At 40.3% G+C, this 26,962-nt stretch overlaps 1 protein-coding gene across 1 annotated transcript in view; it reads left to right on the top strand.

The window, feature by feature from the left end:
• Positions 1 to 25,157, top strand: part of DECR1 (2,4-dienoyl-CoA reductase 1) — a 38,098-nt gene extending 12,941 nt beyond the window's left edge. The window contains exons 2-10 of the mRNA XM_034763240.1: positions 4,516 to 4,718; positions 8,173 to 8,230; positions 8,360 to 8,446; positions 12,946 to 13,093; positions 18,016 to 18,115; positions 19,174 to 19,246; positions 22,216 to 22,362; positions 23,937 to 23,999; positions 24,104 to 25,157. Of these exons, the coding sequence (XP_034619131.1) occupies positions 4,516 to 4,718; positions 8,173 to 8,230; positions 8,360 to 8,446; positions 12,946 to 13,093; positions 18,016 to 18,115; positions 19,174 to 19,246; positions 22,216 to 22,362; positions 23,937 to 23,999; positions 24,104 to 24,163 (939 nt within the window). The 3' untranslated portion in view covers positions 24,164 to 25,157. The remainder of the gene's footprint in view (positions 1 to 4,515; positions 4,719 to 8,172; positions 8,231 to 8,359; positions 8,447 to 12,945; positions 13,094 to 18,015; positions 18,116 to 19,173; positions 19,247 to 22,215; positions 22,363 to 23,936; positions 24,000 to 24,103) is intronic.
• The last annotated feature ends 1,805 nt before the right edge of the window (positions 25,158 to 26,962 follow it).

Here is a 26,962-nt window from a genome sequence, read left to right on the forward strand (position 1 = left end):
CCCCCCCGACCCCATCCTCCCTCAGCCCTGACTCCTAGCCCTGAGCCCAGCCCCTGTGAGCTGAGCAGCCCCCGACCCCATCCCCCAGCAGCCCTGACCCCCCGCACACGCGTCTCCGTCTCCCGCTCCTCCTACCTGGTGTCCAGCATCACTTCCGGGGCTGCTGAGGCAGGAAGCGCTGTGCACGAGGCAGAGCCGGTAAGTCCGAGCGAGGGGAGAGGCACCCGGCCTGGGCTCGAGCCGCAGCTCACGGGGGCTGGGGTCAGGGGGATGTCTAGCTCAGAGGGGCTGGCGGTCAGGGGGGTGTCCGGCTCAGAGGGGCTGGACTCGGAGCTGGGGGTCAGGGCTGCTGGGGGATGGGGTCGGGGGCTGCTCAGCTCACAGGGGCTGGGCTCAGGGCTGCGGGGGGATGGGGTCGGGGGTGTCTGGCTCAGAGGGGCTGTGCTCGGGGCTGGGCTCAGGGCTGCGGGGGGATGGGGTCGAGGGGTGCTTAGCTCAGAGGGGCTGGGCTCGGAGCTAGGGGTTCAGCGGGGCTGGGTGGTGCTGGGGGGAGGAGGGGGGCCTGTTTCAGCACGGCCGGGGGGTTTCGGCCCTCAGCTATTTTCTTTGGAGTAATATGGCCCTCGCCGCTTTACGAGTTGTGCAGGCCTGCCATAGAGTAACAACTATATTTTTTGCTCAAACATGAGAATTCAAGAATAGTCCAGAAGGAAGACAGCAGTCCTTAAGAAAGAAATATGAAATAAAAAAGTTATCTAACCTAAATATCCTGCATATTCAGACATGTTCCTTTCTTCAACGTAGCTTCCTCCTGAGAAGGAACACTTCTCATGATGTTGTTTCATTCGGGCAACCAGGCCTTGCATTTCTTTGTTGCACTGTTTGCATTTTGCACGCATGCCTGTCTGACTCACAGGTAGAGGAACTTCATTAAAATATTCCCAAATTGGGTCTCTTTTACAGCCTGCTGCCATTATAGGTTTTCCCTTCTAGTGAGAGAATGGTATGGTAGATCTCAAATCAATGAAGGCTACAGTCAGAAAGAACTCAAGACTTCTGGAATAATGCTGCTCAAACAGTTTCACTTTTGTTTCTGCTGTCTCTCCAGACTTCTTCTCCTTGTCCAGATCTATTCCGCCCCCAACAATCTTCTATTCATTGAACTTTTTGAAACTTTCACTTTTAGCGGGAGGTAAGGGATTGACTTTGTGTACACAAATTTGCAGAGGGACAATAGGGTTGAGATCTGTTATTTCACACCTCTATATATTATTTATTTAAGAACATTTTTGCTGTTAACAAGCATGTTATCTCTGGAGACAAATCCACAGTTTGAAAACTGCAAAATTAAGCATCTCTGATGGTATCTTCTAGACTGAGCACTGAGTCCCATTGGGTACATAGAAAGATTAACCTAAATAATCTATACAGAAGCCCCTGGAACCCATAAGATTGGGTCCCTAATCCATGAACTACTGGAATTCATTTACAAAATCTTTCTTAAACATTACATGAATATATTGTCTCATACTATAGAATTAGAATTCATAATCCCTATTCCATGATGAGATCTCTGTCAGCTATAATGTATCTTAATTAAAACTATCTTTAGATAGGTTTTTTCCTCAAAAAGCATTTTATCAAAAAAAATCTGATTTAAATAAAAATGGATTTTTTAAATTCTTTTTTAAAATCATTGATTTTTATCCACCCTGGTCAGAACCAGTCTTACAGAAAGTCTTGAAAGCATTGCTGCTGAGGCAGGTTACAGCTGTCATCTAACCTCTGACATGGACTATTCGGGACTGCAATTTTAGTTTCCATTGGTAGGTCCAGGAGCAGCCAATGTGGTTCTGCCCCCACTGGCCAGCACCACCCAATTTTGAGGCTAGTCTGAGCCCCTATTGACATTCTTCATGCTCCCCTGTGATAGGGAGATAGCAGGCAACTTACACCACTTCAGCCTCTCATTGATTGTCTTCCTGCCACCTGGGTTACATAAGACTGGCATGTTTCTGCATTGGAGTAGATAAGAGAGGCTTTAAATTTAGGAGATTATCGGGTATAGTATATGGTCTAGCATAATGGGTCCCCAATCCTGATTTGGGACTTCTAAGACTCACTGTAAAGTGGATTCATATTACTGAAGCGCAGTTATAATCATAGTTCATTTTAATTGGTGTTTGTTGATTACTGAAACATTAAGCATTGCCATGGATAACATGAGATTCAGCACAAGAATTAATTTTCTAGTTTAAACTGTTTTGATTTTCATATTTTAAAAAACTGATTATTTGAGGGTTTTTAAAAATATGTGTTTATTAAAACTAACCAGTTTTAATGTAATTTAATAATGAAAATGATATTTATACAAGAACAAGAACTTAATTTCTTTAATTTTCAGCTAGAAAACTGTGGAAATCTACATAAATGATGACTGACCATCTTCTATACATTGCCTTAGTGATGATTAATTTTTAAAAATCTACAAGTATTTACAATACATCCTTTGTTATACAAATTACTTGAAAAATATATGTTAAAAGGACATTATTAAGGGTTGCAAAGTCAAACACTCAAAAGTTGGAAATGCCAGAATTAAGGTTGCCTATGCAATCTTGTGTGTATGCATTATGATTAAGGCTACGAGTCAGTCACGGAGGTCAGATTCCCTGATTTTACATGAGCTCCGCAACTTCGGCCCCGGGTGCCAGGGCTCAGGCTGTCGGCGCCAGGGCTTGGGCTTCCATGATTTATTGTTTATTGCCCGCATCCTGTTCATGACTTTTACTAAAAATGCACGTGACAAAATCTTAGCTTTAATTATGATATGGCCTTCAGTTGCCCCTTCTCCTCACCACTCCCACCCTCACCCCCCCAGATTCCCTATCTCCACTGGCTCCTTGCCCTGCTAGTCCCAGTCTCCCCCTACTGTCTCTTCATCTGATCTCAACTCCACCTCCTCCCCCCCCCTCACCCCCCAAGCACTGGTTCTCTGTCTTCTCCCAACCCCATTTCTCTCCTTGGCTCCTTGCCCAACCAGTTCCTAGTCTACAGCCGCAGGCAGCCTCCAGTCCTAGTCTTCTTACTCAGGCTCCTTCTCTCAATCTATTCCCACAGCTCTCCTCCATAATTCCTTAGATGTGGTTCTTGTCCCCTCTGCACTTGAATCAGATGGCTTCTTCCTCCATGCCACTTGGGGGCCAACAGGCTGCCTGCTCTCAGTTTCGATGCCCTGTGGTCCCACCCCAGCTACTGGAAGCAGCCATTACAGGGGAAGTCCAGCTTTGCTCTGCAGCCAAGGCTGAAGCATGCTCAGTGGCTCGATGGAATTGGTTCATGCAGTCCAGTCACATGCAGAACCTGTGAGGGGATGGAGCATATTCAGTTGTTGTATGGGACTGGTGCATGTACAGTCTAGTCAAATGTGGGAGCTGTGAAGGGATGGAGCATGCTTATTGAGGATGGAATCTTCAGATATGTTAGTTGTTAAGCTCTAGCAAGTCTTCACTGAGCATGTGTGAACTGTGATTCAGCACCTCCCTGACACAAAGGCTGCTCCCCTGCAAAATTTCAAGTCCCTGCTCTAATGTTAAAAATCATATTTTCTCCTAGTCTCCTTCTCAGAAATACTTGAACTGTTTTGGCTGAAATGTTACAAAAACCTTCAGCTTGAAGCAGACACCCAGCATAAAAATGTTCAGCTCAAACTGTTAAAACTGGCAACATTATAAGCAACTCATAAAAGGGTGTTATAATGGGATGTGTCAGACAACTTTAATAATAGGCAGTGATACCTGCTCCACTTATAATAAAGGTAAAAGTCATAAAAGCCTTACTCATACAAGTAGTTCCATTAATCAATGGGATTAATTGTATGGGGCTTGATCCTGTTCCCGTTGAAGCCAATAATGAGAATTCCATTTACTTCAGTGGTGCAGGATCAAGGCCTTGGGTAGCTACTACTGCAGGCCCCAATTTTACAAAGACTTATACATCTGCTTATCTTTACATACCATGAGTAGTCCTGCTGACTTAGTGAAGCTACTCACAATGCATATAGTTAAGCACATACAGAAGTCTTTGCAGGATCAGGGTCTAAGGCTTCAATCCTGCTTTGGGATCTACAGATAGCTGATGGGTCTACATTAATGAATCCCAGTCTAGTATTGGATCCTACGTGAGTAATCATTGCAGAACTGGGCACAATGTTCAAAAGAACAAAAATCACTTTACTGTTGAAAAACATATTTATTTCATTTGAAAATGTAGTGGAAATTACTGCAGTCTATTAACTTACCCTAAAAATTAAAATTACTTTAATATTCATATTTGTTTAAAAGTATTCATGAGTATTGTGATGCAATAAATATAAAATTATTGCTCACAGTGAATTTGTCAGTTGTGAAAATATTTATTACTATAATTCCAAGACTGAAAACTTAATTTTCTTATGATAGTTGTGGAAATCCATGTATATAAGCAGTAATAAATAATTTTATTTTTTTGTTTCAGTTTTTCAGTCATGGATCAAATGTATTAAGTCAAAGTAGCAACGTATCTCAAGCTAGCTTCTTTCCACCTCTTCAAAAAATGATGTTACCACCAAATGCCTTTCAAGGAAAAGTGGCTTTTATTACTGGTGGAGGTACTGGGCTTGGCAAAGGAATGACAACAGCTCTGTCCAGTTTAGGTGCCGAATGTGTTATATCAAGCAGGTAAATACTAATAATCAAACCTAAAAAATCTTTTTAAATTTAGTATTGAAAGCTACATTGATCTGCTTCCCTGTTCCTTCATAAACAATACCTAAAGATACATATTTTTATTTCGTAGCTACCGACGTAATTTAGGTCTGTCTCTTAACCTGCAGTACCATTTTAATTATAATCTGATATGCTAAATTTTAAAAAGCTGCTCTGAAACATACACAAACACATTGCAGAGTATAAATATATTTAAAATTGTTAGTATTTATGTAAAACCTGTAATGTCTTGTGCTTGACTGTCGCATAGCCTTCAATGAGATGAAATACAAGTTAAAGTCATAATGATAGTCCACAATCAGAAAGTATAGTAAAACAAAAAAAGCCAGGTACACTACACCTCTATTGCAAATCCAATGGGTGGGGAGAAGAGAGGCAAAAAATAGAATAATAGAAATGTAGACAGGAAGGGACCTCAGGAGGTCATCTAGACCAGCCTCCTGCCCTATGGCAGGACCAAGTATATCTAGACCAGGTATACTTCTCCCTTGCTGCAGATTATGCCCATTCCTTCAGTGGACATGGAGAATAATTGATTACCATCCTCTTTAAAACAGCCCTTAGCATACTTGAAGACTGTTATCAGGTCCCCACTCAGTCTTCTTATCTCAAGACAAAACATGCCCAGTTTTTTTAACCTTTCCTCGTAGGTCAGGTTTTCTAAACCTTTTATCAGTTTTGTTGCTCTCCTTTGGATGATATTGGCCTTATTTTAACTACATCACATTGACTCTCATTAAATTTGTGATCTACTATAAATGCCAGATCTTTTAGATCTATACTACTGCCTAGCCAGTTATTCCCCATTTTATAGTTATGCACTTGATTTGTCTTTCCTAAGCATAGTACTTTGCACTTGTCTTTATTGAATTTCTTCTTGTTGATTTGAGACCAGTTCTCCAATTTGTCAAGGTCATTTTGAATTCTAATCCTGTTCTCTAAACTGCTAGCTATGCTCCCAACCTGGTGGTATCTGCATATTTTATAAACATACTCTTTTACTCCATTATCCAAATCATTAATGAAAATATTGAATAGTACCAGACCCAGGACAGACCTCTTCCGGACCTCCACTTGATATGTCCACTCCAGTGTGACAGCGAACTATTGATAACTACTCTTTGAATCAGGGTGGATTTGATTTAAATCACTAGTCAGGAAGACTCGATTTAATCATGGATTTCTACATAAAAGTACATTCTTGTTGATCTTCAGATAGGTTTTTTCCCTCAAAAAGCATTTTATCAAAAAAATCCGATTTAAATAATAAAAATCTGATTTTTTTATTTTAAAAAAATCATTGATTTTTATCCACCCTGCTTTGAATACAGTCTTTTAACCAGTTGTGCATCCACCTTATATTTATTTCATATAGACAAAATTTCCATAGTTTATTTATGATAATGTCATGTGGGACTGTCAAAACCCTTATTAAAATAAAGGTATATCACATTGCAGCTTCCCCCTTATCCACTAGGCCAATAACCCTGTCAAAAAAGGAAATGAAGTTGGTTTGGCATGATTTATTCTTGACAAATTTATGTTGGCTATGATCATCTAGATGCTTACAAAACGATAAGTCAACAAATTTCTTTTTAAATGGACAGCAATGGCCATTGTGAGTTTATCATCAGAATTATCTTTCTTATCAAGTTTTTTTTATTATTTCCTATAGCTAGTATTTCTTTTAAACATCAGGATTTTACAGCAGCCCTAGCATAATTCTCATTATTAAAAATGATCTTTCTAAGATTTCCAGCATAATAGGAGCAAATAATCTCATCCTTCAAGTTAACACAAACGTGACTAATTGCGAGATTAAAAAAATTAATTGTGATTCATCGCAGTTTTAATTGCACTGCTAAACAATAATAGAATACCATTTATTTAAATATTTTTTAGGTTTTCTGTATTTTCAAAAATAGGCTTGGGGGCTCTGGGCTTCAGCCCCCCTTGTTGTGCAGGGCTCCAGGCTCAAGTCCCCTGTCTTGGCTCTGGGCTCCAGCCCCTGTGAGGGCACCAGGCTTCAGCTGCTCTCAGGGCACGGGGCTCCAGCCTAACTGCCATGCCTCCCCACCTCCAGAGCTCCGGGCTGCAATCCACTCCCCTCCAGCCCACCCGACGCTCTGAGCTGGGGCCACCGCTGATGCCTCCCTCCCTGCCCAAAGGTATGCGATTAACGTGTCTTCAGTTAATTGCAGGCGTTAACTGTGATTAATTGACAGCCCTAAATAAAATACTTAGAATCATAGAACAGTCTACTATAACCCCCTGCCAACATGTCGTTTAGGTGCCAAATGTGTTATGGAGGATTTGTGTTGTCTAAACCGTCCAAGACAGATGGCTATTCAGCCTCCTTTTGAAAAGTCTAGTGAAGGAGCTTCCACAATCTCCCTAGGAAGTCTGTTCCATTGTCCTACTGTTCTTACCGTTAGGAAATTTTTCCTGAGATTTAATCTAAATCTGCCATGCTGTAATTTGAACCTATTTCCTCTAGTCCTGCCCTCTGTGGCAAGAGAATAACTTTTCTCATCGTTTTTATGGCAGCCTTTCAAGTATTTGAAGACCATTGTCATGTTCCCCCCTTCATCTCCTCTTTACCAAACTAAACATACCCAGTTCTTTCAGCCTTTGCTCATATGGTCTACATTCTGTCCCTTTGATCATCTTTATCATTTGCCTTTGGATACTTTACACTTTCTCTACATCCTTTCTATCCATTGATGATCAAAATTGGACACAGTACTCCAGTTGTGGCCTAACCACTGCTGAGTAGAGCATTACTATCCCCTCCCATTTCTAAATGAAATTTACATGCTATGCCTCTGTTAATGCAATCTAAAACTGCATTTGCTTTTTTTTTGCAGCAGCATTGCATTGTTGAATCATGTTGAGCTTGTGATCCACCACAATTCTCAGATCCTTCTCAGATCCTTCTCAGCGATGCTGCTGCCAAGCCAGTTATCCCCTGTTCTGTATTTTTGCATTTGGTTTTTCTTCCCTAAGGGTAGCACCTAACATTTGTCTTTGCTAAATTTCATTGTGTCCAGGATGAAGGCATTTTTTGTTAAATATCACCTGCTGTGTTTTACTATCAAAAGTATCTCTTTTTTTAAGTCCCGTCTGAGTTGCTTTTAGCTGATAATATGAGAGAAGATTACTTTGTTGGACGTAACTTGGAATTTCTTTAAAGCTCCATTGTACTTGAGAGAGGTTTTTTCAGAAGCTAAATTGAAATACGAAGCCCCTAAATTATTTTAGTTCAAAGGTAAATTTTGCACTAAAATCACCAACACACAAATGGAATTCATAGAAAGATTTTAATGTTTCAAAGTGTAATGACTTGTAATATAGATGCATTTAGTGGAAACTCAGAATTCATGCTAAAATTTATAATTATTTTTAGGAAGATCGATGTTTTGAAACAAACTGCAGAAGAAATTTCTTCTAAAACAGGAAACAAGGTACATTTATAGATACGTTTGTATTTTTATTATTTTTAATGCATTTTAAATAATTTTTTAAAATTCTTTGTCTCACGAGTAATACTTTTATAAAGTCTTACAATTGCCTTTTTCTCCATTAATATATAGGTTCATGCAATCCAGTGTGATGTGAGAGACCCAGCTTCAGTTAAGAATGCTGTTGCTGAATTAATCAAGGTGGCAGGACATCCTGATGTAAGTATGATAGTTATGATGCAAGGACTTCAATCTTCAGTGGTGAAAATACCCTGAATAGTATGTGGGAACAAAAGTGATATATCGTAGAAAAGCAGCTCTTCATACAGAAACCCAGCAGGAAAAAGACAGCTACTAATACAACAGTAGTGCAGCATAAAACTAGTGATTTATCAGTTTATCTTAGTTTTCTACAGTGCCTATCCGCAGAGTATCTACTCAGTTTTGTGTAGCTATTGAATGTTTCAATAGCCAAATGGACCAAATCCTGTCCCCGTACTCATTCATATAGTTCCATTGCTATAAGAGTGGAATTACTTGTGTGAGTGAAGTGAGCAGAATTTAGCCATACAAGAATGATTTTATTTATCCCTGTACTTATGACACTTGTCACCTATCGGAGTGTCTTCCAAATTAAAAGCAGAAATAACAGTAACACTGTCTCTCTTTCATCCTTTCTTGCCTTTTTTTTTTTTTTTGGTGTATACAAAATATACAAAAAAGGTACCTATTTTGAAAACGAACATATAAAGAAATTAACAACTAAACCTAGCAGGTAAACACGCTCCAATAACCTGCACATAGCCCTCAGCAACTCACTGTCAGCTAAACAAATCAGATCTCTACTCACAAAATGTCAACTTCCATAAAGCCTGAGTAAAAAAGATAAGCCTTTCACTGTGCCCAGGAGATGAACAAATAAGACTATTTTGGACCAAGCTAAGGAAGCTGGTTCCAAAGCGAAGGGCTGTTCACGTAGGATTCTTTATCCCCAGTCCCTCTCTTTTAAGTCCAGAGGTATCCAGTGTCGCATTATTGAAAAGGGAGATAGGCAGTGTCTGAAGTAGACAGGTCCCAAGCTGGTTAGAGTTGTAGGAGAACTAGCCTGTTCAGTTTTGGGAGACAAGGCATATCTGTTAAAAACTTAGGGTCAGGCTGGCACTTGGAAGGGCTTTGCCAGTATAGCTGTAGTGGTATTCCATATCAAAGCACTCAAAGTGTGGACACAGCTTAAACTGGCAAAACTGTGCTTTTGCCGGTATAGCTTAATGCAGTGTTGTAGGGCCATCAGACGGCAGAACTTGGAGGAGAGAGATACCAAAAGCACAAGAAATGAAGGAAGGAAATAACTTGGCAAGAGAATAGAGTAGGGGATATAAAGGAGGTGGTCAGGACAAAAATGAGATAAAGCAGAGGAGGGAGACAGCATAGGTCAGAAGTCAGGGGAAAAAATCCCATGAGAAAAAGAAAATATATACATTTTTTTCACTTTCTTGGAGTTGTGTATTCTGCTTCAGTACTGTATGTTACAAAACCACTTGACAGTGAGTCTGTTTAAAATATTTATTCTTTTATACCCACTTGTCCTCAATGGGATATAACAGTCAGGATCAATGAACACTGATATTAGCAATTTAGGGAATATTAGATCTAGGGGTGGTTGTTTGAACTATTAGTAAAGATCTCTGAGTTTGACCACCTAAAATTCTACCAAGTTACCTGTCCAGAATAGCTTTCATTCTAGTACTATGGGAGAATGTCATGGGGACACCCCGTCATCCATTGGGGAGGGGAGAAGGGTGTTATAGCCCTGTGCCTGAGTCCAAATGACCACCCTAGCCTCAGGCAGAATGGCCTAATGGCTGAAGTCAAAATGGCTGCAGGATTGCATGGCTTAGTGGCCAGGGTCAATATGGCTACCCCGTTAGTCAGGGCTGCGTAGCCTAATGGCCAGTGATAATATGGCGGCCCTCCTCTGCCGGGCCTAGTGGCCAGAGTCAATATGGCTGCCTCCTTAGTCAGGGCTGTGTAGCCTGTTGGCCAGTGTGAGCAACAAGAGTGATGTCGTAGTGGGATGAGGTGGGCGAGACTTTCTTCAAGCAACTAACAGAAGTTACTAGATCACAGGCTCTGGTTCTCATGGGGGACTTCAATCACCCCGATATCTGCTGGGAGAGCAATACAGCAGTACACAGACAATCCAGGAAGCTTTTGGAAAATGTAGGGGACAATTTAGTGGTGGAAGTGCTGAAGGAACCAACTAGGGGCAATGTGCTTCTTGACCTGCTGTTCACAAACAGGGAATAATTAATAGGGGAAGCAAAAGTGGATGGGAACCTGGGCAGCAGTGACCATGAGATGGTAGAATTCAGGATCCTGACAAAAGGAAGAAAGGAGAGCAGCAAAATACGGGCCCTGGGCTTCAGAAAAGCAGACTTTGACTCCCTCAGGGAGCTGATGGGCAGGATACCCTGGGAGGATAACATGAGGGGAAAGGAGTCCAGGAGAGCTGGCTGTATTTTAAGGAATCCTTATTGAGATTGCAGGAACAAATCATCCCGATGTGTAGAAAGAATAGTAAATATGTCAGGTGACTAGCTTGGCTTAACAGTGAAATCCTTGCTGATCTTAAACCCAAAAACGAAGCTTACAAGAAGTGGAAGCTTGGACAAATGACCAGGGAGGAGTACAAAAATTTTGCTCAGGCATGCAGGAGTGAAATCAGGAAGGCCAAATCACAATTGGAGTTGCAGCTAGCAAGGGATGTTAAGAGTAACAAGAAGGGTTTCTACAGGTATGTTAGCAAGAAGAAGGTGGTCAGGGAAAGTGTGGGACCCTTACTGAATGTGGGAGGCAACCTAGTGACAGAGGATGTGGAAAAAGCTAATGTACTCAATGCTTTTTTTGCCTCTGTCTTCACGAACAAGGTCAGCTCCCAGACAACTGCACTGGGCAGCACAGTATGGGGAGGAGGTGACCAGCCCTCTATGGAGAAAGAAGTGGTTCAGGACTATTTAGAAAATCTGGACAAGCACAAGCCATGTGGCCGGATGGACTGCATCTGAGGATGCTGAGGGAGTTGGCTGGTGTAATTGCAGAGCCATTGGCCATTATCTTTGAAAACACATGGCGATTGGTGAGGTCCCAGATGACTGGAAAAAGGCTAATGTAGTGCCCATCTTTAAAAAAGGGAAGGAGGATCTGGGGAACTACAGGCCAGTCAGCCTCACCTCATTCCCTGGAAAAATCATGGAGCAGGTCCTCAAAGAATCAATTTTGAAGCACTTCGAGGAGAGGAAAGCAATCAGGAACAGTCAGCATGGATTCACCAAGGGCAAGTTATGCCCGACTAACCTAATTGCCTTCTATGATGAGATAACTGGCTCTGTGGATGAAGGGAAAGCAGTGGACATGTTATTCCATGACTTTAGCAAAGCTTTTGATACGGTCTCCCACAGTATTCTTGCCAGCAAGTTAAAGAAGTAGGGGCTGGATGAATGGACTATAAGGTGGATAGAAAGCTGGCTAGATAATCGGGCTCGACAGGTAGTGATCAATGGCTCCATGTCTAGTTGGCAGCTGGTATCAAGGGGAGTGCCCCAAGGGTCGGTCCTGGGGCCAGTTTTGTTCAATATCTTCATTAATCATCTGGAGGATGGCGTGGATTGCACCCTCAGCAAGTTTTCAGATGACACTAAACTGGGAGGAGTGGTAGATACGTTGGAGGGTAGGGATAGGATACAGGGGGACCTAGACAAATTAGAGTTTTGGCCCAAAACTCTAATCTGATGAGGTTCAACAAGGACAAGTGCAGAGTCCTGCACTTAGGACGGAAGAATCCCATGCACTGCTACAGACTAGGGACCGAATGGCCAGGCAGCAGTTCTGCAGAAAAGGACCTAGGAGTTACAGTGGACAAGAAGCTGTATATGAGTCAACAGTGTGCCCTTGTTGCCAAGAAGGCTAACAGCATTTTGGTCTGTATAAGTAGGAGCATTGCCAGCAGATCAAGGGACATTATCATTCCCCTCTATTCGGCATTGGTGAGGCCTCATCTGGAGTACTGTGTCCAGTTTTGGGCCCCACACTACAAGAAGGATGTGGAAAAATTGGAAAGAGTCCAGCGGAGGGCAACAAAAACAATTAGGGGGCTGGAGCACATGACTTATGAGGAGAGGCTGAGGGAACTGGGATTATTTAGTCTGCAGAAGAGAAGAATGAGGGGGGATTTGATAGCTGCTTTCAACTACCTGAAAGGGGGTTCCAAAGAGGATGGATCTAGACCGTTCTCAGTGGTAGCAGATGACAGAACAAGGAGTAATGGTCTCAAGTTGCTGCGAGGGAGGTTTAGGTTGGATATTAGGAAAAACTTTTTCACTAGGAGGGTGGTAAAGCACTGGAATGGGTTACCTAGGGAGGTGGTGGAATCTCCTTCCTTAGAGGTTTTTAAGGTCAAGCTTGACAAAGCCCTGGCTGGGATGATTTAGTTGGTGATTGGTCCTGTTTTGAGCAGGGGTATTGATATTCTATGAGTCTATGGTGGCCTTCCTCTGCAGTTTATGATGGATTATTTCCTGTGTCTGTCTAAACTGTACTTCATTTGATGGGAACATTTTTACTTCTATCTCTAGCAATGCCAAAAGGTTTCTTATACCTCTTAAGTGCTGTGGTGAACTAATTTCCATGTAACTTTTTCGGCTTGTCTTCTCTTGTTTTAGGTTGTGATAAACAATGCAGCTGGAAACTTTGTTTCTCCTACTGAACGTCTTTCTGCTAATGCGTGGAAAACAATAGTTGATATTGTTCTTAATGGTACTGCCTTCGTAACTCTAGAAATTGGAAAGGAACTAATTAAAGTACAAAAAGGTAAGTTACACTTAAAGTTAAACAATGCCCAAGGATTGTAACATCTCATTACCATTTACTGTCCTTGCTTTAACACTTGTGTACAATAGCAAGTTTTGATGCTTTAAATAAACATTTTGATAAATGAGTTTTAATGCTGTACAGGTTTGCAAGAAGAAACTTTTGTATAGTGCAAACATCTATGCAACACAGCACTACCTTGTAGAATCCGTAATTTTATTTTAGGACCTGATCCTGCAATCAGATCCAAAGTGAATGATGCTGCCTACATAAATCTGATTGCAGGTTTTGGACCTTATCTGTAAATTATTAAAAACAAGACTTTTCTTTAAATTACAAATAGTGCTATTACTCGTCTCCTCTGTCCTTTCTCCATTTTCCTTTAATTAAGGAATGAACTATGTGGCATTCTTTTAACTGGATTCAGTTAGGTTAAAAATCATGGTAGGTTATTCCTCCCCCCCCCCCCCCCCCCAAAAAAAAATACCATTAGTGTTACTATCAGCACCTTAGATTTATTTAAAGTAAAAGAACTGCAAACATCTAACTTGCTTTTCACTACATTTGAAGACTTTCTGCATTTCCCTCTACTTCACCAATAAAAGTAGACGTGTTGGTTTCAGTCTTCTTTCCAGTCAGTTTCCAGTCATTTTTCAAGTTCCAGGCTGTGATGTTTTGGCTAGTAGTGGTGCAAGTTCCTGGGTATGGTTTTCCATATGGTCCCATTTTTATTATCACTTTTCCAGATGTATTAAGGCACAAGGGCACACATTGAGTCGTATTTAGATTTAGAAAGATTAGCTTTTTATAGGTAAATGTTGGTAAACGTCAATTTCACTGTACGCACACAAACCAACAAAAAGTATTTCCATCAATGATAGAAATTTACATATAAGCAAAATAAGAAAAATGCTGATTGAGAATTTTTCATTTAATTACATTTACTTTGTATATTTTGACATGTGACGTTGACAATTTGTGTTTTAAGAGTTATATGAAGCTTTAACTTTTTGAATTTCATTATCTGCTGTCACTAAAAAATTGTCTGACCACACCCCATAATTTCCCACAACTGTGAAAATTTAAATTAATAAAAATTGGGGAAAAAAATGCTTAAAACCGATAATTTCACGCAACGGTGAACATTTCAATTGATAAAAATAAAAAATGCTTAAAAATAAACATTGATATTATCTGTCCAATATAAACAATAAAAATTGAATTCTGCAAAGCCTATTTGTATTGCATTTCTCTAGCTGCCTGATCAGATGGACTTGTTCGTTCTAAGGTTTCAAATTTTTGTTGCTTTAACACAGTCTGCAATTATGTAAAAGCAGCAAAAAGTGTTTCCTTTCTAATATTAAACTTTCCCAAATATGTTCTTAATTATTGTGCAATCACTGTGTCAGGCTCTGTCTTTTGTACCTGAAACCATATTTACTGCTCATTAGATTGTAGTTTTAAAATTAGTCTTTAAATAGCCAAAATCATCTCTTCATATATTTTGCTTCATTATGATCTTTTAAATGTATCTGCATATAACTGCCTCTTTTTTGTGCTTCAGGGAATCCTTGAGAATAAGGTATTTTAATTTCTATCGGATTTTTCCTGGGGAACATTTAAAATAGTAAATTGCCAGTAGAATATAGACTTAATTCAAGAATGAGTTATATCATCTTCCTTTGTTTTTGTGATAATTATAATGAAAATTCAGTGTCTCTTCACTGTACATGAATATTGAGTAGTTCACTTTACATATGTGAGCCACCTCATCTTTTGACTATTTCTCTTCCTCCATTACCTAAAATATACATTTATTCCAGAAGGTTATAGGAAAAGCATTCTGGAAGAAGCCACATCTAGAGCATGAAAATTAATAGCATGCATATAGGCCTGTTCCTATATTTTACCTGAACAAAAATCTGTTACTACAATCATAATTACAAAAAATGCAAATCTGGTCAGATTTATTGAGATTGCAGTCTTTATGATAGCGTAGTACAACTTTACTCCAAAAAGTATCCACGATGCTTTGAATTTGCTGTGCCATTGCTGTATATTGATGACTATAGTTTAAAGTTACAAAGCTGTGTATACTCTTTACAGTATGTTACGGTCTCTGGTCAAATGGTATTTTCATGTGCCACATGCAGTACATTCTAGAAATGTACAGTCAGTCCAATAACACTTAGGTACTAATATCTTCTTCCTACTCAGCATCTCCAAGATCCATCCTCACAGACAAATTTCTGTTGGGACCTCTTAATGTCCTGCCTATTTTACTGCAGAAGCTTCTTTTCTGGCCTTCCAAACATATACCTTGCTTCCCTTTAGTCAATACACATTGCAGCCATTAAAGTCAGCTTCCTTGTCTCACAATAGGAACTTGTCAATGTCCTTTTCAATTACCTTCCCTGGCTCCCCATCTCATATCCCATTAAATTTAAGCTTCTTGCCTCCTTCAAAGCTCCATGTACTTCTTTCCATCTCTATATATCCTTATTAAGTTTCATGGCATCCCTCTACCTGCCCTCTCCATTCTAATAGTGTCCACACCCTTGGCCACCAGTTAGTCATCGTCTTTCACAGTTTTGCTCTCTTCATGGCCCCTGCATGCAAAGCCTGTTCACATTTAAGGCCCTCTTAAGACACCCACTTCTGCCATGCTACCTTCAGTGAATTTCATACATTTATATTTTTAAAAATTCCCTGTTTGTTGTTTCCCTTCCCCTAACCTATGTCTACTTGCCTGTCCTTACACTGTGAGCTCCTTGGAGCAGGGACCATTCTTTCTTGAATGTTTGGGATGCACATAGGACATTGTGAGTGTTACTGTAAACAAATATTTAATAATAGTATGCTAGCATACATCTCAGCTGTTACAGGGACTCTGACATGTATTTTAAGTCCAAAATGTGATTTACATGAAAACAATTTTTGTAAATAGTACACGCTTTATTTAGTTTTAAGCTCTTTGTTGCAGGAAATGTCTTACTGTGCATTTGTATTCTATCTAACACAGTGGGGTCCCAATCTCTGTTGGGGCATATAAGTGTTACTGTAATACAAATTACTAATAGTAATCTGCCAGTCCATTGCCTCTTTATTTAAACATTCTTTTAAATTTTAACACATGAGATAGCAAAAACAATTAGATAATGGCCTTTTAATGAACTGATACATTTACACACATACCTTGTAAGAGTGAACTGAAATACATATAAAGAAAACTTTGATGAGCCTTAACAACACCTGGTAAATTGTCTTGCTGCTTCTAAGCTGGGGGCACCTGGTTTTACTTAACATGCATTTAATAAACCTATTCCTTGTAAGTCTACAAACTATGCATAATTTATATCCACGTCAAAAGAGATTTTAAAGTTAGGGTTTTTTTGGGGGGGGGGGTGTCTCTTTTTCTGTTCAAAGTCTCTGTATGGAGAATTTCATTTCTCTAAGGCTAATTGTTGAAGGATATCCTCAGGCATATCTGTTAATGCCCATTTAGCTTATGTTGTTGGTTTTTATTTTAATTCTCCTGTGAATTTTTCTCACCATAAATATTTAACTGAGTTATTTTACTTTGTCTTTGTATGTGGGCTATCCCCAAAACATAAAATGTTAGTGATGTCCATTGGGCAACCATCCTAATTAAAATAATTATTCTACCTACAGTATTTTTTTAAATATTTTAGTTTTACATTCACTAGCATAAGGAACTAGTAGTCTCTTTACCAGGGAATTATAGCTAATGTTTTGTTCCCTTTCTCAACTACAGTAGTATACACTAATGATTGGGCAAGCTATTTTGGGTTACTGAATATTACAAAAGAAAATGAATGAACAAACAAAATATATTATATCATTCATTTATGTTGATAATTGCTATTCTAACTGAATGTCTGTTAATGTATTTTATAAAAATAACAGTTTTTGTTATGAGAGCTCATTATGGCACTAATAGCAAGATTAGTACAATTGTCAAGATTAACTTGGGTATATTTTCTGCTATAGTGTGAGTTACTATAATCTGCTAAGAAAGAGATCTCTGGGCACTAGAATAAACTTCAATTTCAGCCTCAAGACCCCTACCGCAATTCATAATAATTTAAAACTGTGCTGAAATTAATAATTGTTCACATTGATGTTTTATGTCCTGCCCTTTCAGCCAGGAAGTGTGGGGAACTGATGGAAGCTGTAGCAAAAATAGCTGCCTGAGAACTGACTGTATGCCTGCACTGCAGATGGAAGTGTAATTCCCAGCTTGGGAAGACACCTTGCTAGCTTTCATCAAGCTAAAAATAGCAGTGCAGCCACAGCAGCATGAGCAGTGGCTCGGGCTAGCCGCCAGAGTACATAGCTAGGATCTTGGATGGGATTGTACTCAGGCAGCTGGCCCAAGCAGTTGCCTATGCCATCGCATCTATGCCACTGGTTGTAGAACACTAGCACAAGAAAAGCTGGCATATGTACATCCACCCAAGCTGGAAATTACAGCTCTAATTGCAGAATAGATCTGTTCCTAAAGGCCTGGGCAGCAAGAAGTATCATGAGTATAGCAACCTGGCTCATGCCTTGTGTACACTAGAAGGGGTTTACTGGTATAATTTCAGTGTCAATGGGACTCTGTGGGTGCAAGGGCCTATTTGCACAATTCCAAATGCAGTATTGGGATTTATAGTACCACCAAGAAAAAGCATTCGTATATATGGAATAACTCTTTCATTTCAGGGACAGGGAGAACCGAAAGTGAAAAGAACAGCTGGAGCCAAACTTGTTTGAGTTCATTTTTACAGCTGAAAGTTAAATCCCTGAAAACAGAGATGATGCAAACACCAATACTGTTCTGATACTTGTTATTGTTCAATTTAAGATTTGTAGCTCATCCTGCGTGTTTAAAAATGTTATCTTCTGGCATCTTACAGGGGCAGCATTCTTGGCTATTACAACAATCTATGCAGAGAGTGGGTCTGGCTTTGTGTCACCAAGTGCCTCTGCCAAAGCTGGGGTAGATGCAATGTGCAAGTGAGTAGTTGAGCATACCAATGCTTTATCTTCACATTTCCCAGACTGTGCTGATTGGTTCTTTATCCACATCCTGTCAGTCTGGCAAAATGAAGCTAGTTGACTGGATCATGAATTAACTCCTTAGCTTCCATTTTACATAACAAGAAAGCAGTTGCTACTATCACAGCTTGTCATGGAAAGAATTATTTCAGTTTTATTACTTTTGCCATCTTACTAGGGTAGAAGTTTACTCAATTTATGGAATTCTGCTGCTTAGATTTTTATCAGGACTATCTGCAATAATTCCTTTAATAGCATTACACAGATATCCACATTCATTCCCCAAACAAAGACATCTGTGATTAACAGCTATAGGGGAATAGATGATACTAACAGACAGTTCAGCCTCTACACTTCAGTAGAGATAATCAAATGGAAATGTTTGAAAATATAAGTAGGTCAGGTGTGATTATTTCTCCAGAAAAACAGAAAGCAAATAGGGATACTTCTGCTTTGTTCTGTACACTTTTTTCATACAAGTTGAGTGTGTATTACTTAAAAGTGTGTATTTCAAAGACTAGCCACCTTATTCATTTACCACACCAGATGTTTTAGCACCTTTACTCTGCTTTGTAAAATATTTTAGAAGTTGAGGTTTGGTTATCTTATTTTTCCTAAAATACTTGGTTTGAGAATTATATTGAAGATCTGCCACAAGTATATACTGGTGGGATTTTCTAAAATGCCTAAGGGAGATAGGTACCTAACTCCCAATGATTGTCATGAATGTATGCTTTATACGCAATATATACTTCAAATTGGTGTTACTGTATTTGTCAGTTGGCTAATTCATATAACATCAGATCCATGTGTGAGAAGATTAAAATTCAATAACAATAACAAAAAAAGGAGAAGATTTCAAAAAAATCTACGAGTACATAGGTCAGGATTCAAATGTTAAAGTGTTTATAAATTTGACATATATATTTCCCAGTTTTGATTCTAAATTATGTCCTGAATAACATTAGGCAACATGCTGTTTGAAATATTTATGCATTCTATTAATGAATTTTTAGGTCTCTTGCAGCTGAATGGGGTAGATATGGCATGAGATTCAATGTGATCCAACCAGGTCCAATAAAAACAAAGGTACATTTCTGTCATTAAAAAGTGAGACATTGCCTTACATGTGCTTAGGCCTGGTAGAAATTGATTTTTATTTTTGTAATAATTTTGATGGAAAATATTAATGTTTATTTTAAAGCATTTTATATATTTTTATTGATTAATATTTTCACAGTTGCACAAAATTGTTTTTTTTCAGCTTTTCTTATTTTTTCTTTTAAATTTTCACAATTGTGGGAACTTATGGCAGTCATACAATAATTATTTAATTACGTTAGATGTTGAGATTTAAAAAGTTAAAGCTTTATAACTGTTAACACAAGTTGTCACCATATCAAAATATACAAAATAAATAGTCTTAAATCAAATTCCAGAGAGTTCTCAAGCAGCATTTCTTTTACTTTGCCTATCTGTAAATTTTGATAATTGATGGAAATATATTTTATTCGGTTTGTGTGTGTACAGTGAAATTGATGTTGTCATGGAGCGCTTCACTCATCGCTGGTCTAGCACCTCATCCTGGTCACTCTGGGGATTAACTCTCAAGGCTAGTGCTCCTGTCCACAGTTTGCATGCCATCACTCTGACTCTGGTCTGCAGCTCCTCTCATTCTAGGACCCGCAGCATCTTCTTTGTGACTTACCCCTCCAGCTAGGTCATTCAGTGTTCCCCCTTCCGGGGTTCAGACCATCAACAGTCCTAGACAGTCTTCTCATTCACTGCCCTGGTGCCACTCCCTCAGTAGCTGGTAGGGGAACTTTTCCCAGGGAGTGACTACCCTTTCTCAGCAGCTGTCCCCGTCTCTTGCCAGCTTCCTGGCTTTATAGGGCCCATGTGTTCCTACACAGGTGAGCCTATTCCTAATCAGCTGCCTGCAGCCAAAAGCTCCCCTGTTTGAAGCATAATTAGCTGATTGGGCCTACCTGGCTCAATTCCACTCTTGCAGAGCTAGTGTGGGGGTCTCACCCCATCACAGACATGTATCGACATTTACCAATAAAAATCTAATAATTCCAAGTCTATATTTGCTATGCCATGCAAACTTGCTTTAAGATAGCGTAACCCTTACTGTAACCATTTCAGTATAGATAAGACCAAACTTGGTTTCTCCAGTGATCCAACGGTGTTGTGCAACGTTGAGCAAGTCGCTTATACTCTCAATGGTTTATTTTCCCCATCTGTGAAATGAGAGTAATTGTAAAATGCTTTAGGATAGTATTTTCCCAAACTTTTAAAAGTTGAGCCTCCCTTTTCCCAATAAAGGAAAATGGAACTTCATGCCTCCCTTTAACTCCTCTGAGGGTTGTTTTAGAATTTAAGTTAAATTAAATTAAATTGTATTTTTAAACAGGTCTTTCAGTTTTTATTTTAAGAAATGACATATCTGTTTGAGGAAAGCAATGCTTTACATTAAATTCTGTGGCATTTGTTTGTCTGTAATGCTTTTGAATGCCACATCCAATCAATTCCAAAATTTCAAGGAATGTTGTAGGCATCAGTGGGTAGAACCCTATTGATTTTGGTGAAAATAGGAGAACTGGAAGGAGGAAACTGGAGGACACTCAGGCCTCTGGCATCTGGTTAGCAGACCCAGCAGCTTCAACCTCCTCTGCGATTGTGTATATATCAAAGAACTGGTTGATGATAACCCTTAATGCCTTCCAGTATAATAATACCCTCCATCTCAGCTCTGCTGATCCTCCCAGGACAGTTTAAAAATGTTGACATCATGAATGACTTATGTCCCAGACAGAAAGAGAAGAAATGAGTGGTGTGGAAAATGGGGAGGTTCACAGAAGTCCTGGTGGTTGGGTGGCAGGGAGGAGAACAGGGGGTCCCTGGTATGGAAAAGAAGTGGGAAAGGGAAAGCATGGGAGAGGGAGAGAATAGGGGAGGCATAGAGTCCCTGGCATGAGAGACAGTGGTATGGGCGAAGGGAGACATGGGGAGCACACACAGCCCCTGGTATGAATGATGGAGTGGGAGATTTGCAGGGAGGCTGACAAATAGGGAGCTTGTAGGGGTAATGGAGCAATGCAAGGAGCCCCAGGTGGATACAGGGTGCTTGGCCTACAGATACAACAAAGTGTGCAACTCCCTAGTCAATACTGAATGCTTGATGATTGAATACAAGTTATTTTATTATTTAAAACTGAAATAAAACATTAATTTTCAAGTTTACAGTATCACTTCACAGCGATTTTTAGTTCTAGTTTCATGTGCTAAGTGGTGACATTAATTTTTTTCTCTAAAACACAGTTTCACACTCATTAACTATGTTAATCACAGTTCTTGGCCTTGGCTTCCTCTCAAGTGGGCTTAGATGCCCTATGCTTTCTTGACTTCACATATGTTTTCTTAGGTTTCTGATTTTGCTCAGTAAAGTTTATTCCTGTTAGTAAAAGAGTCCATTTGAGTGAGATTTTTCTCCCCAGGCTCACCCATGTCTTGCGCTGTCCCCAGATATTCAAATGCACTTTAAAGCCCAAAGCTATCTAGATTTATTCTGTTCATTGTTCCTATTCAACCAGATTAAAGGATACTTGCTTTTCAGTTTGGTTATTCTGTGCTATGTATGATTTTGGTTTATTTTTAAGTTTCCTCTACATTTCTATAGTACTGCCCTGAGGCAGTCCCATTTTTCTCAAACCTTTATCCTGCAAGTTTTCAGAAAAAGTGTACAAGACGCTTACTAGAGCCTCTCTTTACTGCTCTATAATTGTGTAGAAGGGTCACTGCTGAACACCATGAACTGCTGTGTTAAATTCTGGTGTAACTGGTTGACTGAATTTACACCAGAATTTGACCTTTGTCTCCTGTTCTCTCTTAACCCACCCCACTAATAAGCATGTGATTGTCACAACACTCCTACTAACTGTTAGATTATGTATTAGGTCTGAAACCAGGAATCAAATCTTAGTTTGAATTTATTTACTAGTTACTCATAACATTTTGCTGAATGGTTTTTTTTTTTTTTTTTTTTAATTCTATAGGGTGCTTTTAGCCGTCTTGACCCAACAGGTAAATTTGAGAAAGAAATGATTGGGAGGATTCCCTGTGGCCGCCTGGGAACTGTAGAAGAAATTGCAAATCTTGCCACATACCTCTGTAGTGAATATGCAAGTTGGGTTACTGGAGCGGTAAGTTTTCGTTATTCTAGTTCATGCTGTCAGCAGTATTAATCTTATAGAGGATGTTCTTAGTGGTGTTGAGAACTTTTAAAGAAGCTTTAGGTGCTGTAGAGTATTTGAGAACTTAAGCAAAAGAAATTGCTAATTTGAAAACCTTAGGTTCATTTTTAACCTAGTCAGTTGATTATATTTAAGGCTACGATTTAGTAACGGAGGTTGCGAAGTCACAGAGTCCGTGACTTCCAGTGACATGCGTGACTTCAGCCTGTGACACTCGGGAGCTGCAGGGTCTGCTGCTGCCCGTGGATGCCAGGAGCAGCAGTGTACACTGCTGCCTCTGGCAGCCCCCGGAGCTCCAAGCCACCCCATGTGGCAGGGGTACCCTGCAGCTCCCAGCGCCCCTGATGGTGGGAAAATCCCCGAGCTCCAGGCCATGGCGGGTGGCAGGGGAGCCCCCAAGTTGCCGGCTGCCATGGGTGGTGGAGGCCCCTGGAGCTGCTGGCAGTGGAACACCCTGCAGCTCCCAGCCCACAGGAGCAGCAGGGGAACCCCCGAGCTTCTAGCCGCAGCGGGCCATCAGGGCAGTGGGGGTACCCCACAGCTCCCAACCCCCGCAGGTGGTGGGGGACTCCCGAAGCTGCAGGCGGCTCGGCCCCCGCAGCTCCCAGTCGTGGGGTACGGGGGATCCTGGAGTTCCAACACCCAACCTGCGGTGGGGGCTCCCAGAGCTCCTAGCCGCGGCACAGCTGCCCCGTTGCAAGTGGTGTGGGGACCCACAGATGCCCATTTTGTCAGGGATATTTTTAGTAAAAGTCACTGACATGTCACAGCTTCCACAAATTTTTCTTTATTGCTCGTGACCTCTCCATGACTCTTACTAAAAATATTCATGACAAACTCTTAGCCTTAATTATACTTCACTCTAGCTCAGGGATCTCAAACTCAAATCACCATGAGGGCTACATGAGGACTAGTACATTGGCCCGAGGGCCACATAACTGACACCTTTTCATACAAAGATACAAAAGCCCACCCCCCGACCCCACCCCCATTCCACCCGTTCCATGAGGCCCTGCTCCTGCCCCACCTCTTCCCATCCCTGCCCTTCCCCAATTCCAATCCCTTCCCCAAATCCCCACCCCAGCCCCACCTCTTCTCCGCCTCCTCCCATGAGCGTGCGGCATCCCTGCTCCTCCCCCGCTCCCTCCTGGAAAGTCCTAAGCACCGCCAAACAGCTGTTTGGCGGCGCTTAGGACTTTCCGGGGGGAGAGGGGAAGGAACAGGGATGCGGCATGCTCGGGGGGGCTGAGGCAGGAGGTGGGGAGGACTGCAGGTGAGGGGAGCTATGGCGGGCCGCAGGAAATAACTCAGTCCGTGGGCCGCGTGTTTGAGACCCCTGCATGGTTTTAAAGCACAGAGCCTGTTCTTATAAGAAGTGTTGCATTCATTTATTTTGAGTGTATTTTTTAAATCTGAATTTGTACAAGTTGAGGTTGGTGAACCCTGATATATGAGAATGCTAATGATACAGGAGCTTAATAAAAAAGCACCAATCTTAAGTGCATTGCTTCCTTTTCCCCTAGGTTATTAGAATGGATGGTGGAGAATATGTTTCTATGGCTGGAGAGTTCAATGACCTGAAAAAGGTAATAAGTTACATGCATACTATTTAAATACAAACATACTTAAAAATTTATATAAAATTGTATACAGACCCAAGTGAAATGCTATTTCTTCTTTTATTATGTAGGTTACCAATGAGCAGTGGGATATGATGGAAGCATTAATCAGGAAAACAAAAGGCTCTTAAAATACTCTTGTCTTATCATCTTCCTTACAGAAAGTATCACTGGAAAAGTACCATTAGCTGTAAATCTCTCACACATTAAGAAATAATCTTGTTAAATATTTTATCTGACAATTCTAATAAAACATTTTGAAATTGTAATATGTTTTGAATGAGTCATTTATACTTGCCCCTTAATTTGACTGTTTTGTTCCCATAGACAAATGAAGTCTTTTGATTAGGTACGTAAAATTTTCTACAGCTTTGAGTAAAAATGTCTATGCCATGCTGTAGAATTAGTTCCCCTTCTCAGCTTGTTTTAATGTGGGCTGGTCTACATGGTGTGATAGCGTGCACCAGCTGGGGTGTAATTTCTAGTGTGCACCAGCACTAATTGGTCCATGTGGGACCCGGCTGGCACACACTAAAAGTTCCCTAGTCTCCATTAACATAGTCCCATTTCAAACAGTACTACGTTTACAGGAAGTAGGGAACCTTTAGTGCGTGCTAGCAGGATCCATATAGGTCAGTTAGTGCGTGACATACTGATGGGCGCTAGAATTTACATCCCAGCTGGAGTACATTAAAACATCATGTAGTCAAACCTATATTTCAATGTTTTTTTCTCAGTTGTTCAGATATTTGCATAGTTTTAATCCTAATTTCAATTCCAGTAATGTTTCTGGAATGTTTTACTGAAAATATAGATGATAAACAAACTAATGGAAACTACGAAATTAAGATGTAAGCTTTGCACTCCAGTCCTGGTTCCCAACCCTGCAAACATTTACACATGTGCTTTGCTTTACTACCATGAGGAATGGAACATGCATAAGTCTTTGCAGAATTGGGGCCTAATACTGTTGCTGGGAGAGAGTGTAAATGGATAGGGAGTACTAAGGTACATCTCACATAGAAGTTAGACTGACTACAGTACTAGTCGGAATCTTGATTTTGCTGACATTTTTCAGTCTGTGTTGCATCTGTTGTAATTGATATTAAAAATTGCATTGAAGACTGGGTTTGCCTTCCTGAATATATATATAATATATATATACATACACACACATATACATATTTTCTTTATATATATTTTTGCTCCCTCAAAAGTTTTGAGTAAATGCTCCTGAAAAGAGAGAGACTAGTAGCTCTTTCGGTGCAATTGTAATTTGGAATCCTTTACTTACTGTCTGATATCACTTAGGGCAGAAACAAGGCTCCGCCATTCCTGTCTGTCATGCTATTTGTGTGACAAAAGTTTTGTTGACATAAGTGCTAGTGTAGACATGGCCTCAAACCTCAAAATGTGTCTCAGATCCAGGGAAATGGAAGCAGCTCAGTCCTCTAGCAAGGAAAACACTAACAATTCAGTGCCCTCTAGGCCAGGAGTAAAAGGAACAATTCAGTTCCCTTTTACCAGAATTTGGGGTATCTCTTGGATCTGTGTCCAAACTTTTCAGGTCTCTGGATTTTTTCTGGCTCTTGAGGAGAGGGTACTACTGCTTGTGTGATATCTACGGCCAATGTTCCAGTGCCGCATGGTGTGAAATACAAATCGCTTATTGCCAAGTGTTCTGCGGGGATTGTAACTAGTGCATATGCCTATAAAAGCAGGATGCTTTCTCCTATATTAGCGCTCAGGCACATCACAGGCTCCCACACTTTTTTCCTGTTTAACAAGAACTCTCTATTCACTGTGTTTTTAACTTTCTCCACAAATGTACACATCAGTTCTGGATACAGTGCCTATTCCGTGCTTCCTCTGGGACTGATGAAACCCTCCATGTCTAGTATGGCATAGGAATTTTGATCAGGTCATATGCTGGACCTTGGGCCTTTTAGCTGGGGACCTAATTGAACGACTTTGTTAGGGGCCCCAGATTTGCTTGAACCAGCCATGCAGACAAAGGAGGTAGCTGGATGAGTCAGGTGGCTAATAGGAAAAAAACACTACGCAATGGATGAACAGCATGGGGATGAAGCTGGAGCAACAGCTAAAGAGGCAAGCAGGGGAGGGGAGGAAGCAAGAAAGGAAGGTAATGAGCGTTGGGAGTACTGGAGAAGAGGAAAGGTGGGAGCTGCAGAGACAGACAAACTGCCTTGGATGTGAAGTTACAGTTACTTTTTGAAGTAAAATTACATTTCTAGGGGACAGTAGGTATCACGTCAGTGAAATGTATGATCAGCCCTGTGACCTTGGGATGAACTCATCCTCAACCTGGAGAGACCGTGCCAATGATTACTCATCATTCCTCTTCAAGCCAGAATTAAATCTGGTCTCTTCAACTGTATCTGCAAGTTTTTCCTTTTTGCTTTAGTAGATGATTTGCTTTCTTGATGAACCTTTTATAATTTTGTGCATTAAGGATGCTCTGTAAAAGTGAATTGTATTGTATTGCATTGTTCAGCGTGCACATAAGACTATATAATATATTAAACCCATTTCAGATATCTTATGTGGAGAAATAAGGAGTGCAGAATAATATTGCAGTTACTATTGAAGACTGAATAGAGATGACCTGTGTGTTCCTCACTGTGATATTACAGTTGCTGTTTACCTTTTGTTGCATATAGGAATTCTCTCCTTTAGAACAACACAAGTTCTGCTAAGACCATTGGTGGTGGTGTACCAGTCTGAGAATCTTCCTTGCATTTGTATGATATTTCTATTTTAGGGTCTGTCTGTCCATTTTAGATTCTAAATTCTTTGGACTGAGATTGTCTTCCTCTTTGTTCTTTACATCCTGGTATGCACTGACAGCACTTTAATAAATACAAAAGTTGAAGTGGAAGGTAATTTGTAAACTGACTTTTTAACCCCAG

This window comes from Trachemys scripta, chromosome 2 (genome assembly GCF_013100865.1).
Source record: "Trachemys scripta elegans isolate TJP31775 chromosome 2, CAS_Tse_1.0, whole genome shotgun sequence".
NCBI lineage: Eukaryota > Metazoa > Chordata > Testudines > Emydidae > Trachemys > Trachemys scripta.